This window comes from Bos mutus, chromosome 1, assembly GCF_027580195.1.
Source record: "Bos mutus isolate GX-2022 chromosome 1, NWIPB_WYAK_1.1, whole genome shotgun sequence".
NCBI classification, from domain to species: Eukaryota; Metazoa; Chordata; class Mammalia; order Artiodactyla; family Bovidae; genus Bos; species Bos mutus.
The window spans coordinates 70,601,876-70,623,747 of NC_091617.1; the positions used below are offsets into that span (position 1 = coordinate 70,601,876).

Here is a 21,872-nt window from a genome sequence, read left to right on the forward strand (position 1 = left end):
GGTTGTCTGTCTGTCTAGGCCAGTGGTTCTCAAAGTGTGATCCCCAAATCAACAGCAGCAGCATCACTTGGGAACCTGTTAGCTATGCAGATTCTCAGGCCCACATCCAACTCACTGAATCAAAAACTCTAGGGGTAGACAATCAACAATCTATGTTTTAGATTCTGGTGCACAGCAGGGTTTAAGAAGCACTGCTCTCAGTAGACTGGAATTGTAGTTCTCCATGTATACTGACGGCATGAGGAACGGAAAAATGGTTACTCAGTGATCTAACAGAAATGGTTACTCAGTGATCTACCTCCATTTATAGCCTCATCATTGGTCATCACCCCCCCCCCCCGCCCCCCCAGCCATGAGTACCCAGGAATGAGACCCTCCCTGTCTTGGGTAGAGGACAAGAATACTCTGTGAGAGAGAAGGAACCTTGTCAGTCCCCAAGTTTGCTCTGCTCCCTGGGGAAGGGAGCCTTGGCTTTTCTGATTGGATCATGAAGCTGTTACTTATCACACCCTGAGATAATCAGTGGAAATCACATGGGCTGGGCTTCAGGAGACCTTCTCTCTTGTTATCACTGACTCACTGTGTGATCTCGGCAAGTTCATTCTCTCTGGGCTTGCTTCCCCTGTAAAAGGCAGGTCATGATGACCCTGACATCCTGACATCTCCAGAGCTGTCTGCTCTGGAGAATCTGAGGGGAGAACGTTTGGTGGGAGCTGCTTCTTCATCCCCAGCTGGATCCATCAGGAGGATGGGTACCTCTAATTCACACAGAGATGGCAGGTAACCCTGGAAGGGGGGCTATAGCTTGTCCTAGGAGAGGGAATAGGTGTTCTTAGCAAGCCTCACTCCGTGAGGATGAAAAGGCTCACTTTATCACACTCCAGGAGCAACCAGAAGTTCCTGACAGGATTTGTGTTCATTACATTATTCCTTTAGTAAAACTCCAAGTGACACTGATAAGGTGTCAAACATCTATAAGCTAAGACCTTGGGTGAGCTCTTTCATAATGGGTTCTTTTCCTGTCTCTTAGGAGTCATTCCTCAAATGTGGTGCATCAGGGAACTAGCTGTTGGTGGGCTCCTGGGCCTTCTACCTCAGGCCCATTTGCCTGACCTTAGCATGGACATTGCTTAGCATTGATGCTGCTGTGTAATGGGGAACTCTGCCAGGGCTTGAACCTGGATGCTATTTCTGGGGTGCAGACATATCTGAGTGAATCAGAGGAATGGGTGGGATGCGATGAGAGTAATGTAACCCAGGAATAGCCTTATGGAGGAGCAGAGGCACTGGGCATAGCTGGTTCCCACTCTGGACTTACACTGGGGTTAGAGGGAGAGGATAAAAACAATAAGAACTGGCTTTACAAACACTTATGTAAGATGTTGGGGCCAAAGCAACAGTGCTTTGGGGCTTCCTGACCTTATTTCATAACATGAGATACAGAGAGCCCTTTTCTACCAGAGACACAGCTCTGGTTCTCCAAGGATTCAGGAGCTTGCTTGTAAGGAGCCAATGCTGCTGGTTGGAACACACCAAAGGTAGACTCTGGGGACTCAGAAGAGAGGGCCTTTGACAGGGAGCAGAGAACCTGTATGGGCAGATGGGGGTTAATGAGACAGCAAAACGTGAACAATTCTTTTACCCAGAGTATTAGGAAAATTAAAATTTTTTTCAACAAACCATAATTTGTATTTTTCTAAGAGTTTTCATGTCTATGACTAGGAAAAAGTCCACTTTATTCTGGATAGTTGAAAGGGGTACTATGCACAGAGAAATCAGGCATGGTGAACACTTACAGAGGTAAATGTGTCATCAAAGGATATTCTTATTTCTTATATCACTCCCTAAGAGTTGCTGTTTAACACATCTGGATTTGTACATTGAGATCAATGGTAGGCATATTAAGCAAATTTTGTGAATAAAAGCTTTTGCTTCTCTAAAAGTATTTACCCTATGAAACTGGACTTAGAAGCAGCCTCTTGGAAGAAAAGCTATGACCAACCTAGGCAGCATATTAAGGTCCATCTAGTCAAAGCTATGGTTTCTCCAGTAGTCACGTATGGATGTGAGAGTTGGACTATAAAGAAAGCTGAGCGCTGAAGAATTGATGCTTTTGAACTGTGGTGTTGGAGAAGACTTTTGAGAGTCCCTTGGACTGCAAGGAGATCCAACCAGTCCATCCTAAAGGAAATCAGTCCTGAATATTCATTGGAAGGACTGATGCTGAAGCTGAAACTCCAATACTTTGGCCACCTGATGTGAAGAGCCAACTCATTAGAAAAGACCCTGATGCTGGGCAAGACTGAAGGCGGGAGGAGAAGGGGATGACAGAGGATGAGATAGTTGGATTGCATCACCGACTTGATGGACATGAATTTGAGCAAGCTCCTGGAGTTGGTAATGGACAGGGAAGGCTGGCATTCTGCAGTCCATAGGGTCACAAAGAGTTGGACACAACTTGAGCAACTGAACTGACTGTATTTGGGCTACATGATACCTTATGTGTAACCTTTTCAAAGGCAGATTCTCTCATCACAGGGCCTTGAATGGGAGGATGATTTCTAAGTGTGAGCTATTAGGTTTGAGGATATTACTACCATTGTTAAGGTCTCTTTTACTGTTGGAGGGAGGAGGCTGAGAAGAGCCACAAAAACTGGGAGTAGATCCCCAGAAGTTTTGTCTAAGCCATTTCAATGGCATGGCAAGGGCTAAGGCTTGACCAGGAGGCTGAACTCCACAAGGGCCTGAGTGTTACCTTGTCTGCCACCATTCCCAATGTCCAGCACCGTGCCTGGGATAAGCAGGCATTCAATAAACATTATTTAAGTGAAAAGTGGACAGTGTGTCTCAAGATATTTGGCTAAGAAAGGAAGAGAAGAGAGGTTGTTTTCAGGAGATTCAGGGTCAAGGGAAAGTTTCATAGGATAGGAGAGAGTTGATCATATAGTCAGAGCACAAGTAGCCCATGCAGGAAGGAAAATAATGATACAGAAAAAGAGGATGATGGAAGAAGATGGAAGGAATAAGATTAGGAAGACAAGCAGAGTGATCTTGAAAAGAGAAATTCTTCTTCCTTGGAGATGGGTAAAATTAGGGGTAGGAGACCACCTGAGTCAGACCTGCATTGAAGGGTAAGTCTCTCATCCTGGAGCTCAGTTTAATTATCAAACCACAAAAGTTTGTTTCCCCTTGAAAATTCTCCTTGCAGTCCAGACTTTAAAATTTAGAAGATTAAAATGCTCCAAGATTAATTCTGGAGATACAGCTTTAAAAACTATTAATAAATCTCTATTTCGTTGAATAGATTTAATCTGAATGGAAACCAGTATAAAAGGAAGCTAAAGAGCAAAGAAATAAAATCCAACAATATTGTATTTGGCTCTGTCAATAAGACTTTCAGAAAAATTCATATCCAGCTACTTAACGATATTTCAGATGACTTATTATGAAAACGTATGCACAGGAAGACAAAATTGATACAAAAAGAGAAAAGTCACACAGCATGTTCAGGAAGGGAGATTGTTATTCCAGGAACAGAAAAGGAAAGCGCTATAATTAAACACAAAAATTTAGCTAATTTAGAGATTTATTGTCAGACCTTTTTATCCACTCTCATTTATTCTCTATGTTCCCAACTCTTATCAATTTGCAAATGAAAACACAGCCAACACTTTATACAAGGCTATTTTTAGCCCATTAAAAACCATAGCAGTGAAGATGACCATGCTGTTGAGAGGCCTGCAGTCTCTGGACAAGTAGAGGAGCTGTGTGCCCTGACCACCTGCCCCAGACACTTAGGGGGACAGAGGAATACAAGGTGAACCCAGCTCATCTGCAAAGGCAGCCCAGAGAGCACGTGCTCAGTATTAAGTGGACACCCAGTAAGTACTGCAGGATTTCGGGCATCGAGGACTGTAACTGGGAAGGCTTCTGCAGGAGGGACTCAGGGGGTCCTTGAAGAAAGGTGGAGCCTTGGTCAGGGGACCTGGGTAGGGAGGATTCAGCAATTAGCATAGTAGGAATCTGCATGATCACGTCTCAAGACAAGCACTGCAGAGGCTGTGTGACTAAGGGTGACTGGGGAGGTAGATGATTTATCGGCCACAAATTACGTTCCAGGAACTATACAGGTACATGGATTCGTGTGTGTTTAGTCCCCATGAAGGTCATTGAAGAGATGCACGATCCAAGTTGCATTTTAAGAAAAGGCATCTGGTGGATTAGCAAGGCAGGGATCAGAAGTTGGGCAAGGATTTAAGGGGCTACTGCAATAATCCAGGCCTGGGGGTGAGACTGGGTTAAGGTCCTGGATTAGAGTGATAACAGTGGAAATGACAGCAAGGAAAATATGCTTAGGAAGAATCAACAGTATCTAGTGACTAGATATTTGAGGAAGAGAATGTGATGGAGAGAATATTCCATTAAGTTCAGCTATGATTAGCCAAAGGTAGAAAAATAGTTAAAAGGTTAGTATAGCTTTTTTCCTCGTAAGGAAGCAGTCAGGAAAGTCAGATAAACTAAATCTGAACCAAGCACTGAACTTTTAGAGAAAGAAATGGATCTATCATCGAAAGGTATCTTTAGTCTTAAATACCACTAGGGAAGTAGATATTTTTGATTAAATGACTCTCACAAGATTTAGAAAACCTTTTGGTAGAGATTTATAGTGTGGAACATATGGACCTTCCTCTTGTTTTTAGCCCTCCCATCTGTGAGGTAAATGAACCTAATTTTAGACATCCTAAAGAAAGATTACATCACTTGTTCTAGTCTTTACTTCCACCAGAAAATTCACTGTACCTTGTTTCACATGCTAATTGCTTTGTGCACTGACTTCTGTATAGTTAAAAAAGATTATTCTACTGTAGTTAAAAACTGTCCAAATGAAATTTGTCATTAACATCTGAGTAGCAGAAGTAGGGGTGGTTATGTACTCAAATACTTTGAGTGAAGACCAGGTAGTTCCTAAGCTTTAGTCTATAACCAGTTTAAAGGCATGACCTTTTTTTTTTTTTGAAAACACATGAGAAATCAAGTCATGTTGTGATAATAGAAAAGGCCACAAGATGAGTGTTCCATCTATATGCAAAATGGTTGAGAGTCAAACCAATCAACCAGGCCGCCAACTCTGGTTCAGATTCCTTGAGTACGTAGCACTAAAATTAGATTTCTGTTCATCACATAATATTAGTAGTATTTAAGATTGAGAGAGGTTACGTCTAAATAAAATTGATAGTTAATAATTAAAAAGAAAAAACAGTCTGTGGGTGTTCAACAAACTAGATTTTCTTAAAAGGTTAGGTAGGGCTGTCTCTTCACAGACTGTTTTCTAAATTATAAGGCTATCAATTTCATGTCTGACAAATAGTTTTCATTTGTTGCTCATATGACTCTCTTATTTACTACTGTCCTAAATAAACTATAGTTTCCTTAGGAAACTAACTGAGAATCTGGCACCAGTAACTGGCACATCTAGCTACTGGATCATCTGAGTGTTATTCCTGGGAACCTGAAATTCTACAAGTCCTAAATTGCTTATTCTAGCAGTCTCCTACTTTAGGCACAATTCTGTTCTGTAAACAGGCTCTTGGGATCTATTACTCTGCATTTAAAGTTTGTTTTAGGATGACAGGCTCCTGTGCAACTGCCAAAATGTGTGATGCTCACAGTAGAGATAAAGGTGGGCCTGGGGAGGGCCTGCCATGTCTGTCAGATCAGACCCATTTCCGGCTTTGCTCCTAGTTCCTGCAGGCTTATGGCTGTAATGAAGTACAAAAGCATAGCCGGGAAAACTGGAAACAATCCCAGATCTCTTCAGTGACTGGAAAAACGAACTGTAGTACATTCATAAATGGACTACGATTCAGTAATGAAAATTAGCAAACTTGATACCTGCTGCAACAGGGATGAACCTTGGATGTATTTTGATTTAAGTGAATGAAGCCACACCCTAAATGCTACATATGTGATACGATTCCATTTATATGACATTCTGAGGAAGGTAAAACTAGACAGTTACTAAGAAAAGATTGGTGGTTATCAGAAGTTGGGTCTGGAGGAAGTATTGACTACATAGGAGCAAGAATGAGGGATTTTGGGGATAATGGAAGTGTTCTGTATTTCTGTCAGAGTGGTTACATGACTCTATGCACATATCAACACTCACAGAATGTACACCATTCTACTGTGCATAACTGAAAGATAAATACAATAAGAAAGTTAGGATAGTGGCTTCTTTGCAGTAAGAAGTAGTGACTGGGAGTGAGCTGAGGGGGTGGCAGTGCCTGGGGTGCTGGTCATGTTCTCTGATCTTCAAGCTGGTTACATGGGAGATGTTGGTTTGTAATAATTCAATGAGGCATATGTTTCTATATATTATAATTCAATAAAAAGTAAACAAGAGATGGTGAGACAGAATTCCAACCTTCACTGTCCCCTGGTCTCCTTCCCCTAATTCTTCCCATTATCTATATACTACCACTTTAGGTAACAGAAGCCACCAGAAAAACTCTAGTGTGAAATTCTCCCTGGTAAGGTTTTGGTACTTGTTCCTAAAAGTCTTGACAACCAATTCTGTTCACAGTGCTGTCTGGCAGACCAAGGTTTGTTTTGCCAGTTCTCAGGTAACTGTATTTGAGGGTGGAATGCAGAAAGAGCTGGTAGTAGTAGGAGGTGAATGAGAAACTAGTCAATGAGTAGTAGTCATTGTTTTATTCTTAAATTGAAAGAAAATGTACCTTATCAGGGCAATTTAAGGCTTTCCAGACATGTATCTCAAAAATTAATATTTTTTACGTATTTTGCTATAACTGTAGGGTCTAACACTGCAGAGACGTCTGAGAATAGGTTACGAAATCTTGATGCCTTCCAGTTCCATGTTTGAGTTACCATAGGTCACAGTCACAGCATCTCTGACAAAAAGGTGGGAATCCTTAGAAGATGAGTAAACATGATTATGTTGTTATTCAGTTGCTTGGTTGAGTCTCTTTGCGACCCCATGGACTGCAGCAAAACAGGCGTCCCTGTCCTTCACCATCTCCCAGAGCTTACTCAAACTCATGTCCATTGAGTTGGTGATGCCATCCAACCATCTCATCCTCTGTCATCCCCTTCTCCTCCTGCCCTCAATCTTTCCCAGCATCAGGGTCTTTTCTAATGAGTCGGCTCTTCGCATCAGGTGGCCAAAGTATTGGAGTTTCAACTTTAGCATCAGTCCTTCCAATGAATATTCAGGACTGATTTCCTTTAGGATTGACTGGTTTGATCTCCTTGCAGTCCAAAGGGCTCTCAAGAGTCTTCTCCAACACCACAGTTCAAAAGTATCAATTCTTTGGCACTCAGTCTTCTTTATGGTCTGACTCTCACATCCATATGTGACTACTGGGAAAACTATAGCTTTGATTAGACAGACCTTTTTTGGCAAAATAATGTCTGTTTTTTAATATGCCATCTAGGTTGGTCACAGCTTTTCTTCCAAGGTGCAAGCATCTTTTAATTTCATGGCTGCAGTCACCAATCTGCAGTGATTTTGGAGCCCAAGAAAATAAAGTCTGTCACAGAGACTGACTAAAATGAAAATAATTTTGTAACTAAAAGTCTGTCAGAATTTATAGGGATGTAGAATGGGGGACCATGTTCTTCTTTCTCAGTCTTCTGCACCATAAACACACTCCAGAGCAAGGGAAAGAACAGACATTGAGAGTCAAGTATCAGATGCTGTAATAAGTGCTTTTTACACACTGCTTTATTTAACCCTTATTAACAACCCTGCAAAGAAGTCAATCAAATCTCACTTAAAATATAGCAAAATGAGGGCTCAAGTTAATCTTTATACAAAGGGAATTGGAACAAATCCAGGCTTCTAATTCCAAGGAAAAGGGAATTGATTTTAAAGGGCCCCCTTTATTTGTAATCTTACTGATTCTCAAAGTATCTCCATTTTACAGATAAGTAAACACAAAGAGGGATGAGATGACTTGCCCAACTAATGTTATATAACCAGTAAGTGGCAAAGCTGTCGTTCAAGTCAAGCTGTGATTCCATAGCCCACATTCTTCACATTATAGTCTTCTGCTGCCAAAGCCAATGATAGCTATCCTGTGCAATTCTGGAGTGAGATAAACAGAGTCTTCAATATTGGACTAAACTATCTAAACTTGGGTCAGAAAAGTGACATTTGTGTTCTGATATCTTTTAAATTCATACACCTCAATAAAATCTCAAGCTCACAGATACTTTCTTTTAATCAGTAATTCAAAATTTGAGGGACTGAATAGCCCACTTAATTAAGTTCTCAACAAGGGGAAGAAAAGGACCTGGAATGGGAGAAAAACAACTGTTCCAGGAGCCAAGAGCTGCAGGCTCTAATCCTGGCTCCGTCCCTGGCTGCAGCACAACTTTGATTAAGACACAGGGATCTCTGGCTTCTGTTTCACTACCTGTAAATCAAGAGTATTCAAGGCAGAATCTCAGAATGTAACTGTTTAGTACTTTGGAAAACAAAATTTCCACACCAGTAAAGTCCCCAAATTGCCGTGTTTGGAGTTTAAGACTGCAGTGGTTCAGCAGGTGTGTGCTGACCAGTGCTTTCTGCCTGAAGCTCACTCCATCATTTTTTGAAGAGCCCTGCAGAGATATCGAATAGCAAAGCAACCAGAGACATGTAGTCATATTTAAGAGGTACTTTTATTTTTGCCAAATTAATGGTATTAAGGTGCATACTGGGCTACCAAAGTGGTGTAGTGGTAAAGAATCTGCCTGCCAATGGAGGAGACACAAGAGACTTGAATTCGATCCCGGGGTCGGGAAGATCCCCTGGAATAGGAAATGGCAACCCGCTCCAGTATTCTTGCCTGGGAAATCCCATGGACAGAGGAGCCTGGTGGGTTACAGTTGCTGGGGTCGCAAAGAGTCAGACATGACTGAGCAACTGAGAACAGCATAAGGAACATAATATAAATATGGAATATTTCATAAGACTTTCAAAATAGTAGTATTCCCTGTGTGTTCAAATAGTGGACTTTCCCCCTAATGAATAGTGTTCCATTTTTAATCCTAAAGAGGTTCTTTGCCAATTTGACAGTGCTAGGCTTACTTGTTTGCCAGAAACAGTCCTTTCAGCTGTGATGGGAATGCCGTATTCTGTGTGTCTGTCCTTACTGTGCGACTCTGGGCAAGGACCTTCATCTAACTCTATCTTTATCTTTAAAGAGACAATAATATCACATAATTTAAGTTATAGTGCCTTACACAGTAGGGGCTGAAAAATGAGGCAGCCTAGTTTATCAGGAAAAAACCCGCAGCAGAGAAACTTTGATACGGATACCCAGCACTGCCATTTACTAGCTAAGTAAGCTTGGCAAAGTGATTCTGCTTAAGCCTTAGAGTGGAGCCAGTAACTTGTATCTTCTTTTAAAAAATTAAATGATACTATACTAAAGTGGCTGTTGCACAGCAGTACTAAGCAACTGGTACTTTTATTAATAATTCTATACAATCTAGAAAGGTGCACACAAGTTAGTATCCTCTTCCCCCCAAAAAAATCACTTAATGAGGACATTCAGAAAGCAATACATTTAACACATAAATGGCATCATTTTATAACCTCCTGTTAGTTTACATTCAACCAGTAAATGCTGCAAAATGGCCTAGGCTGGGTCCTGCTATAAGATGATTTCTGAGGCTCTGGAGATCAAATGACAACAACAGTCTTCGAATATATTTATGTTTGGTAACAACTTACTATATTCAGCATGTAACACCTATGGTATATATTTCAATGTGTTAACATATTCAATTCCAAAATCTACCTAACAATCCTTGAATTCTGTTTACAAATTATGTGATGCCCCAAATTGTCCCCAAAATGCTAGCTTGTAAAATAATTTTTTCTTTTGTAATACAAGACACATTTAACATACAGATTTTACAATAAAGTTTATTAGCTGTTCTCCTCTTTCTCATAAATGGAATGGATAACGTCAATAATTCTTTACAAACCAGTATGCATTTAAGAAACTGTAATGAGGAGGCTGTCAAAAACACATATTCAATAAACAACTCCAAAAAAAGCCATGGGAAGCCAAACAGTATTACAAAAGACCAGAGAAACTGATTTCTGAAATTGTTACCTACTTTTCACTAAAATTTCTTAATTGCTCACCATGAAGATCTGTGCAACTCTACGGCAGAGCAGCTACAAGAGATGAAAGGTGTGCAGTCTGAGGGGAAAACACTCATACACATGAGGCTTTTGCCTATGAATAAAGAAGAACTGGAAAGAGGTGGAGACCAAATCCAAAACCAATGACAGAACAACAGTAACAACGAAAAATCACCCCCCTGAAAAAACACCCCCCACAAAAAACCAACCAGGAACCATCGGAAAACTTTTATAGAAAAGAGGAGAACATGCCCATGTTTTTACTTATAACCTAATTTCCCTAAAGGTTTCTTTCCATACCACCATACTCTCATTTTCACTTCACATGATTAAGGAAGATAAAGTCTAATCAATTAATATTTAATTTAAAAACCAAACAAAAAGAGTAGGTGGCTAAAGAAAAAATATATTTTAAATATACATATATATGTTTGTGTGTGTGTGCAACTATGTAAAGAAAATAATTCCCATAGTTACAGAGTTTAAAGAAAGTTTTATATATATTTATATATATATATTTTATTATAACAAAATAGTCAGTTATTGTGGGTAAAATATTCATTAAAATCTGACCTCTAAGAATGCATTTAAAGTTTTAGACTACTTACTGGACTTCTTTCCCACTGCCATAATGAATACTACATCACCACTGTAATGTCTGTTTTGTATTTATGTCCATGAAATCTTCTCAACCTTATGTGTAAAAGGTGAGCTCCCCAAGCACCTAAACATGGCCTCAATTCAGAAAATGTGATGATCATTATGTATGAACAACTTTTGTAGGACACTATAAATAGTGTTGCACAAGTAGATTAAAAACATTTAAACACTGTTATTCCTAGCAAATCTACTGGGAGGAAAAAAAACAAACTTCAAATAATAAAAGACTTTAAGAAGAACGCTTATGAAAAATGAATATTCCTTGTGAAATTATTAGTTAACTCATATTAATTTTGAAATTAAGAGACATATATTTTTGTTATTTATCTGTATGAAATATTTGCTTTGATAACAGAGTCAATTGAGAAAAGGACTTGAGAGTTAACATATTGGCCAAACCATGCTATTAAAGTTAAGCGTGCATTGTTGCTCAAAATTCACTAAATCATTGATTAAAACCACTTTTCTTTCATTTATATTGAAATTTGGAAAGAATGTATATAAAGCTTTTCTGAAAATCTCTTAAAGTTACTTTCCCTTAAACATTAAGGAATTTTACCACAATTACCCCGTCTCCTGAAATCCTATTAATAGCTGGTCAGGCCATTCCATCTTCAGCTGTGAAAAATGGCCACAAACCAACAGTGACATGAAATAATACCGACAGTACAACTTGAGGGAGACACTAAGACATCAAAAATAAGTGCAACTGCAGACCATGATGAGTGGGATATGATTCAACAAGAAAGAAGTAATGAAGACAGACTCAAGAAGGAAAGGACAAAGAAGTGTTGCAGAAAATGAGACTGTGGAAAAGAGAAATAGAGAAATATCAGTCCTCATAACTTTTCTTTTGCTGGAACCCAAATGTAAGGACCAGACTGTTCTTCTATGATCTGCTTCACTTGGTTGTAAATGTCTTCCAGCGTATCTCCCTGCACAATAGCTGTAATGATAGAATCAGAAACCTCCATTAATTGCTTATCTTCACCATTACAATTATTTGTAAAATAACCAGAATCACTTATTCAGGAAGAAATACTATTTATGTATTGTTTAACTAGTAAAAAGCTCATTTTATTAATTTTCCTATTCGTAAAATGGAAAACATTTTATTTCAAAAGTTTATCAAAAAGCAAGACTTGGTGATTTTTACTTTGTACAATTGGGAAATAGACACTGAAGTAATTAGAGGCAAAAGAACAGCTATCTGCAACTTACTCTTAAATGTTTCATAAAAAAGTATAAATGTGGTAAAATGTTAGCGGTGGTGGAATATGAGTATATGTAAGTGCTGGTACTATTCTTGTGATTTTTCTGTTAAGTCTGAAATTATTAAAAAATCCTTAACAAAAAAATACTTGGGTTAAAATTCCATGATACTTAATGGTACTTATTAATAATATGAACACAAAATATAAGTTAATCATTATTTCAAGCAAATAATTAACAACAAAAACCTACCCAAAGATACCTAAGGAATAACTTGAATAAAATTTGGGAATTGAATTTGGCAACTGCTCTCTACTCTTCTCTTTCTAAACAAATATCTTAAAAATGGATCAAAATTTATACAGGATAAGAGAAAAATCAGTATCGTAAGAAGAAATCAACTCTGAATATTTCCCTCTGGTCAGTATGAGTTATTCCTATACATGCTGTCCTTATCAACAACCTGCTGCTGCTGCTGCTAAGTCGCGTCCGACTCTGTGTGACTCCATAGACAGAAGCCCACCAGGCTCCCCCGTCCCTGGGATTCTCCAGGCAAGAATACTGGAGTGGGTTGCCATTTCCTTCTCCAATGCATGAAAGTGAAAAGTGAAAGGGAAGTCGCTCAGTCGTGCCCGACTCTTCACAACCCCATGGACTACAGCCTATCAGGCTCCTCTATCCATGGGATTTTCCAGGCAAGAGTACTGGAGTGGGGTGCCATTGCCTTCTCCGTATCAACAACCTAAGATACACTAGTTTTCAAGATTCTTCATCACTACAACCTAGATTAGATGAATTATTCTGAAAATGATAGCACTTATTATTACTACTGGTAACTGTGGACATAGTTCAAAATTTATTTCAATGAGTCAATTCTTATGGCCCCAAAGCAAAATTCTAACATACAAACATCTATACATAATGCCAACCTGTGAAATGTTCAGTAAATTCTTGTTCCAGTTTCATGGCTCTCTCAAATGTCTTTCTGGCTTGTTCTTCTGTCAGACGCTTATTCATTTCCCTAGGCAAATAAATTTAGAAATTAATAATTACATTGTAATACTTCTGAAAAAGGGTGACAAAGGAGAGAAGACATATATAAAATCATGAAAAGCTGAGACCTGTTGAGAAATGTAATGTAATTGCAAACTGTATTCGGTCACTGACCATGTAGCTTTGTATCTGGAATGACAGAAGGGTTTCAACACTTTCTTACATTAGTTCGGGACAGCCAAAAAAACCCAAACATTAATTTGTCAGTTTTGACTGTGATGAAAATCTCATATTAAAATATGACTTACAGATCTACTTACCAATTTATAAGGTAGTAAAGGGGATACATGAACACATTAAATAATACCATGAGAAGGCAATCAGCAAAATAGTCTGGGTCAAACTGCTGAGTAAGTGAGTTGGTTTCTTCAACAAAGAAACAGAAAAAATGAAAAGATGGGAGGGAGAATCTGTAGATCAAAAGACTTAACAAACTGTCATGAATAGACTTTGTTTGGAACTTGATTCAAACAAACTGAAAAAACATAAACTTAAGAAACAAGAAAATATGATCTGATGCTATCAAGGAACTACTGTTTCAGTATGACATCACAGTGATTTTTTTTTTTAAGTACAAAATAATTTATTATAGCATTATATAGGTTGGCATTATTTTACAGTGAATTCTTTTCTCTCAACAATTATGAATCTAAATATACACTTAGCGTGAAGGAAAATAATTTTAGTTAGAACAGTTTCTCTAAATAAAATCTCTTTTGAATTTATATTTGTCTCAAAAGGAAGTATTAATGTTACAGACATATTTATATGGTTCTGAAAAAAACATATTCAATGATACTATTACTGTTTTCTGTACAAGATAGAACAAAAGCTGCTGCTGCTGCTGCTAAGTCGCTTCAGTCGTGTCCGACTCTGCGACCCCATAGACGGCAGCCCACCAGGCTCCCCCGTCACTGGGATTCTCCAGGCAAGAACACTGGAGTGGGTTGCCATTTCCTTATCCACACAGTGATGTTTTTAACAAGAAATTTTATCTTTCAAATACATATAAAGATGTAAGGATGAAATCATACAATGTCTGGGATTTGTTTCAAAATAATCTGGAGTGGAGGGTTAAGGAGGTGTTGGGATAGATAAACAAGATTAGTTGTAGGTGATAATTATATTACAGCTGGATGATGGATATATGAAAGTTTGTTCCCAACTTGAGAGAAAGCTTTCAATGTTTCACCTTCAAATATGACATCTGCTTTGATATTCTGTAGTTAACTTTCATCAGATTATGGCACCCCACTCCAGTACTCTTGCCTGAAAAAATCCCATGGACAGAGGAGCCTGGTAGGCTGCAGTCCACGGGGTCTCGAAGAGTCGGACACGACTGAGCGACTTCACTTTTACTTTTGATATTCTGTAGATGACTTTCATCAGATTAAGGAAAATTCCCTTTTATTCATAGTTTACAAAATGGTTTTGTCATGAATAAATGTTAATTTTACCAAATGCTTTTTTTACATTAAAATGACCTTTTACTAAAATCTTTTTTTGGGGGGGGGGGCTCGGAATGTGCTGTGCAGCTTGTGGGATCTTAATTCCCCAGCCAGGGACTGAAACTGAACCTGGGTCACCACAGGAAATCACCAAGTCCTAATCACTAGACTACCAGGAGAATTCCTGTAAAATTGTTAATGTGGTACACTCCACTGACTTTTAAAAAACTGAAGTATTGCTGATTTAAAATGCTCTTAGTTTTAGGTGTAAAGTGATTCTGTTTTATCTATATGTGTACATATATTCTTTTCATATATATATTATAAATACTTTTTCAGATTCTTTTCCATTTTATGTTATTACAAGATACTAAATATAGTTCTCTGTGCTGTATAGTAGGTCCCTGGTGTTTATCTATTTTATATATAGTAGCGTGTACCTCGGAGAAGGCAATGGCACCCCACTCCAGTACTCTTGCCTGGAAAATCCCATGGATGGAGGAGCCTGGTAGGCTGCAGTCCATGGGGTTGCTAAGAGTCGGACACAACTGGGTGACTTCACTTTCACTTTTCACTTTCGTGCACTGGAGGAGGAAATGGCAACCCACTCCAGTGTTCTTGCCTGGAGAATCCCAGGGACGGTGGGGCCTGGTGGGCTGCAGTCTGTGGGGTCGCACAGAGTCGGACACGACTGAAGCGACTTAGCAGTAGCAACAGCAGCGTGTACCTATTAATCCTTCAATTCCTAATTCATTTTTCCATCTCCCCTTTGGTAATAATCATGTTTGTTTTCTATAATACACTGATTTTTTAAAATTACTTTAAAAATTGTGGTAAAGGGGCTTCTCTGGTGGTTCAGATGATAAAGAATCCACCTGCAATGCAGGAGACCCAGGTTGGATCTCTGGGTCCAATATCATATGGTCATCTGATTTTTAGTATGTTGAGAAAGTCCCATACTATTTTCTACAGCAGCTGTACCATTTTATATTCCCACCTACACAAGAGTTCCAGTTTTCCCACACCCTTGGCAGCATGTATTTTCTGCCTTTTGACGGTAGCCATGGTAATTGGTGTGAGGTGGTGCGTCACTGTAGTTTTGATTTGTATTTCCCTACTGATTAGTGATGCCAGGCACCTTTTAATGTGCTTACTGGCCATTTGTTTATCTCTCCTCTTTGGAGAAATGAATCTATTCAAGTCCTATCCCCATTTTTGAATTGAGTTTTATGTTGTTGTTGAGTTTTAGTTTTCTATATATTGTGGATTTTAATCTGTTATCAGATCTATGATTTACAAATATTTTCTCCCATTCTATGGATTACCTTTTTATTCTGTGGGTAGTGTCTTTTGATATAAAAAGCTTTAAGCAGTCACAAAGTCTAACCTAACCTCCCTTTTTTCTTTTGTTACCTGTGTCTTTGGTGTCATATCTAAGAAATCACTGCCAAATCCAATGTTGTGAAGCTTCTGTCCTATGTTTCATTCTAAGAGTTTTACTGTCTTATGTTTAGGGCCTTGATCCATTTTTAGCTGACTTTTGTATGTAGTGTTAGGTAAGGGTCCACCTTCATTCTTTTGCATGTGGATACGAAGCTTTCGTGGCATCATCTGTTAAACAGACTATCCTTTCCATTTTTTTTTTAAAAGATTTTTGTTTGACATGGACCATTTTTAAAGTATTTACTGAATTTGTTACAATACTGCTTCTGTTTTATGTTTTGGTTTTTTAGCTATAAGGCATATGGGATCTTGGTTCTACAATCAGGGATTGAACCTGCACCCCCTGCACTGGCAGATGCTGACCCCTGAACAAGGCTGGGGTTAGGGATGCCAACCCTCCACACAGTCAGCCCTCCATATACTTGGTTCCTCTGTATCCATACTTCCACATCCACACAGTCAACTGTAGGCTGAGTAGTACTCCAGTATTTACTACTGAAAGAAGACCCATGTTTAAGTAGACCCATTGGAAGGACTGATCAATAGTTTGGCCACCTGATGCAAAGAGCTGACTCATTAGAAAAGACCCTGACAGTGGGAAAGATTGAAGGCAGGTGGAGAAGGGGATGGCAGAGGAAGAGATGATTGGATGGCATCACCGACGAGATGGACATGAGTTTGAGCAGGCTCCGGGAATTGGTGAAGAACAGGGAAGCCTGGTGTGCTGTAGTCCATGGGGTGGCAATAAGTCGGACAGAACTGAACTGATGCAGTTCAAACCTGCGATGTTCAAGGATGAACTGTAGTCACATCAGAGAAATTCTGCAAGTCCCAATTGTTGTCTAGGTGGGGAGATGAATTCCTGGTGCTTCCTACTCCAGCTTCTCTCTGCCTCTATCATGGATTAATCTCAAATGTGAATCTAGCCTTGCATTCCTTAAATAAACTCAACTTGGCTGTTATATTTTATCTTATAAAAACTGCTGGATTCAATTTGCTCATATTTCGGTAAGGATTTCTGCATCTATATTCATGGTAAGACTGGTCTGTCAGTTTCATTTCTTGTGAAGTATCTGACAGATTTTGGTATTAAATTAATGCCTATAAAATTAGTTGAAGAATCTTTTTAAGACTAGTATTGCTTCCTAGTTTTTGGTAGAATTCAGTAAGTTCTCTTGGCTCAGTGTTTTATTTGTAGGAAGGCTTTCCATAATAGAGTTAAGTTCTTTAGTAATACAGGCCTAGATTCTTTTTTTCCTTTTCTATTTCTTCAGATCTTTTAAAGTGTAATTCTCTAACAGAAGACAAATATCATAAATGAGTTTTCAACAACTTACGCTTACCTGTATATCCAGTACCTAGACTGAGACAGAGCACATTACCTCGGCACCTAGGAATCTGAGTATCTTCACTCCAGTCACCAACCAACCCTCAAAGAGTAACCTCTATTTGATTTTTATAATGATTAAATTTGGGGCCATGGAATATACTTATACTTTCAGGTCTGGATTTTTGTTTCACTCAAATTATATTTATCAGATTCTTCTATACTTTTGTGTGTGGTTAGAGACTGTTCATTCCCATTAATGTAGAATATTTCATTGTGTGAATATGTTATAATTCACGTACATATGATGGGCATTTGGATAATTTCAAGTTTCTGGTTATTTAGTATAGTATTTCTGTCTAATCTAGTACTTGTCTTTGTAAACAGAGGTAAACATTTCTGTTGAGTGTATATCTAGAAATGAGACTTTTGGGTCCTAAGTAATGTATATGTTCAGCTTTAGGAGATACTGTAAACAGTTTACCAATGTGGATATACCAATTTACACTCCTACTGTGCTACTCAAGGTGCAAAGCAAAGGTATAAATGTATCTTACTAATGGAGTAAAACTTTAACTTTTATGAATGTCCCTCTTTATCTCTAGTAATACTTCTAACTTGAAGTATACTTTGAAAGTAGCATAAACCAGCTTTAATTTGTGGGTTTTCCATGGTATATCCTTTTTTCCCCTTCTCTCTCAGCCTTTTCACAGACTAATAATTAAAGTCTGTCATATGACTGATGGGTTTTCCCAAATATTTCCCAAATACACTTTCCCAAAATATGACACTTTGGTATAATGAACATTTTAAGTTGAAGGAATGTGTAAATGACAGGTGCAGGAGGGACTCTCTGACCTTTCTCTGAAGCAAAAGACCCTCATGTGAGAGGTGACCTCCCTATATCTAAAGAAAAGCAGCATCCTTATCCCTGAAGACAGAGGGAAGCTGAAAGAATTTGAATGAACAAGCCTTACTAAGTTTCCACCAGGTTACTACTCTTAAGTCATATCCTCTGGTCCTATCAAATTTCCCCATCACTCTCCACTCTTCATCTAACCTAGTATAAAAGTGTTCAGGTTTAACTATTTCTTTGAGTTTTCATTTCCTTATGAAGCATCCTATGTGACCGTAAAATGTAGATTTGCACGCTTTTCTCCTGTTAATTTGTCTTTTGTTAGAGGCCCAGCTGAGAACCTAGAGGAGAAAAAGGTAAATATATTTTTCCTTTTCTACAAAAGTAACATATAGTTATTTATTTTTCATTCTTCTGACAATTTTTGTCTTTTAATTGGACCACTTAGGCTAGCATTTAATTAATTAAACATTTGGGTTAATTTATACTATCTTACTATCTGTATATCATGTTTCTATTTGCTCATTCCCCTCTTTTAGTATTTATTTAAATTCTATTTTTTGTCCTCTATTAGATAAAGTTATATATTATTTGATTCTCTTTATCAGAGCTGCACCATCTAATTAAATAGTAGTAGATCCATGTGATTAAACTTAAAAATTCCAATGTTACTTAATACATAGTATATTAATGTTGATTATGATAGTATCGCGAGTGCTTATTTAATCCTCATGACAACCCTCTGAAGTGGATATACTATTATTATCTGCATTTTACAGACAAAGGAATTGAGATGCAAAAAGGGTAGTAAATTTTCCAATCTAGTAAGTAACAGAGACTGGATTTGTACTTAGAGGCTGTGCCTTAGGAATTTATACTTACATGATATTTTCCATGGATTTGGGTTTAATAAAAATGGAGATTGGGTAAAGTTGTGCAATCTGTAATCTCTTTATAGCATTTCCAGACACATCAAGGATACAGTGTTTGCCCTAAAATAGAGGGGATAGAGAAGAAAAATAAGTGAACCAAGTATTTTCAATTATATCACAAGTATATTTCCTAGAAACACAAAATCTTAATTATTATGTTTGGATTCTGTTCACTTTAAGCAAATCTGTCATTTCTATTATGAACACAATGTATAATGACTATAGATAGTTAATTTTCCATTCTCAAACATTACATTTAAAAAGGAATAAAAACGCAGTTTCCACAGACCAGTAATCTCTCAAAATGGCAACAAATATGGGGTTCCTGTCTTTTATTTTGCTGAGAAAGGGTACTAAAATATATCCTAAGGTTACCATCTTATCATAATCATTTTATAAAAGAATATATGATCAAACAAGAAGGTAAAAGCCTAAGATAAAGAAGACTTTTTAAAACTGCATATATATTACCACTATCCTATCCTATTTTTCATCTTGATGGGGAGCAGTGAAAACTTTATCACAAACTAGAACATTTGAAAACCCCAGTTCTGAATTTAAGAAACTTTCCTGACTTACTTAAATTCACTGCCAAAGGCCATTAAGGTTTTTAGTAAAGAGGAGTATTTCCATGTTAAATAGGGTCCCTGGTGGCTCAGCTGGTAAAGAATCTGCCTGCAATGCAGGAGACCCTGGTTCAATTCCTGGGTCAGGAAGATTCGCTGGAGAAGGGATAGGCTACCCACTCCAGTATTCTTGGGCTTCCCTGGTGGCTCAGCTGGTAAAGAATCTGCCCGCAATGTAGGAGACCTGGGTTCCATCCCTGGGTTGGGAAGATTCCCTGGAGAAGGGAAAGGCTACCCACTCCGGTATTCTGGCCTGGAAAATTCCATGAACTGTATAGTCCGTGGGGTTGCAGAGTAGGACATGACTTAGCAACTTTCACTAACCACATATGTTGAAGATTTTTGTCCCTTCCCTTGGCTCAGATGGTAAAGTGTCTGCCAGCAGTGTGGGAGACCCGGGTTTGATCCCTGGGTTGGGAAGATCCCGTGGAGAAGGAAATGGCAATCCACTCCAGGACTCTTGCCTGGAAAATTCCATGGACGGAGGAGCCTGGTAGGCTATAGTCCTTGGGATCGCAGAGAGTCAGACACAACTGAGCGACTTCACTTTCACTTCTAATTTATCAAACAGATTTTATTATAACATTTCCCTGGTGGCTGAGACAGTAAAGAATCCACTTGCAATGCGGGAGACCTGGGTTCAATCCCTGGATTGGGAAGATCCCCAGAAGATGAAATGGCAACCCATTCCAGTATTCTTGCCTGGAGAATCCCTGTGGACAGAGGAGCCTAGTGGGCTACAGTCCATGGGGTCACAAAGAGTTGAACATGACTGAAGTGACTTAGCACTAAAATCAGGTATTCCCCCATAATGCATCTTGAAATCTAAGGGCTTGAATCCAGTTCAATGAATGGTAATTTCAATTTAGTAGGAATATTTAAAATAAAAAAAAATTAATATTGTATGAATACTTCAGACACACAGAAAAGTAAATAACAGACATACATGTACCCACCACCCACTTTTATTAAATATTAGTTTTACCTGATTGCTTAGAAATTAAAAAACTTTACACTGAAACATTAATATTATATCTTATTTGCTTTATTTTATCCCTCTCTATTTATGTATACAAATTGTAGACATAACAACTTCTTTACTCCTTACTTCCTGAACTCAATAACATCTCTTACATAACCACAGTACAATTTCAGTTGGTCATCTAGTATCGTTTACCACAAAAGGAAAAAAAAAGTTCTTGCTCTACGGCCAGTCCAGGACAACACATTGCATTTAGTTGTAATGTGTCTTTAGTCTCTGTCCAGCTGGCACAATTCTTTAGTCTCTTTCATGATCTTGATATTTCTGATAGTACTGAATATTTTTTTCAGAGAATATGCCTCAACCTGGGTTTGCCTAATGTTTCTCATCAGATGGCAGGTACACATTTTTGACAGCAACAGTACAGAAAAGATGTTGCATCTTTCTCAGTCCATCATGCTCAGTCCAGGAAGCATATGATGTCTACTAGTGATTTTAATACTTTTCTTTAGTGATGTTAATTAAAAAATTTTTTTTTAAATTTATTTCTGGTTGTGCTGGGTCTCTGTTGCTGTATGCAGGTTTTTTTTCCCTCTAGTTGTGGCGAATGGGGCTACTCTTCATAATGGTGTTTGGGCTTCTCACTACAGTGGCTTTTCTTGTTGCAGAGTACAGGCTCTATGGTGTGGGTTCAGTAGTTGTGGCATGAGGGCTTAGTTTGCTCCATGGCATGTGGGATCTTCCAATCCAAGGATCGAATACATGTCTCTTGCACTGACTGACAGATTTCTAACCACAAGACCACCAGGGAAATCCTGATGTTAATTCCGATCACTTTTTAAAGGTTTTGTCTGCCAGATTTCACCACTGTAAGATTACTATTTCCCTTTTATAATTGATAAGTATTTTGGGGAAGGATATGTTGAAATTATGTAAATATCCTGTTTCTCATCAGATAGTAATTAATTCACTCAATAATTTTAGCATACACTGGTGACTCTTGCCTTAAACAGTTATTATGGTAGTTGTCAAGAGAGATCTAACTCCATTACTCCCTCTAACTTTTATTAGTAGACATTAATAATGTAAGGTAAAGCTTCCCTTACATCCACTTATTTATTTATTCATGTATTTACTTATACCATTGTGAACTCTTAGATTCTTATTCTCT

At 38.3% G+C, this 21,872-nt stretch overlaps 1 protein-coding gene across 8 annotated transcripts in view; it reads right to left on the bottom strand.

The window, feature by feature from the left end:
- Positions 1-6,696: 6,696 nt before the first annotated feature.
- Positions 6,697-21,872, bottom strand: part of DLG1 (discs large MAGUK scaffold protein 1) — a 277,900-nt gene continuing 262,724 nt past the window's right edge. For all 8 annotated transcript variants that reach the window (XM_070371271.1, XM_070371280.1, XM_070371326.1 and 5 more), the window contains 3 exons: positions 19,044-19,153; positions 12,964-13,055; positions 6,697-11,768 (listed from right to left, as the gene is read on the bottom strand). In XM_070371271.1, the coding sequence (XP_070227372.1) occupies positions 11,662-11,768; positions 12,964-13,055; positions 19,044-19,153 (309 nt within the window). In that variant the 3' untranslated portion in view covers positions 6,697-11,661. The remainder of the gene's footprint in view (positions 11,769-12,963; positions 13,056-19,043; positions 19,154-21,872) is intronic.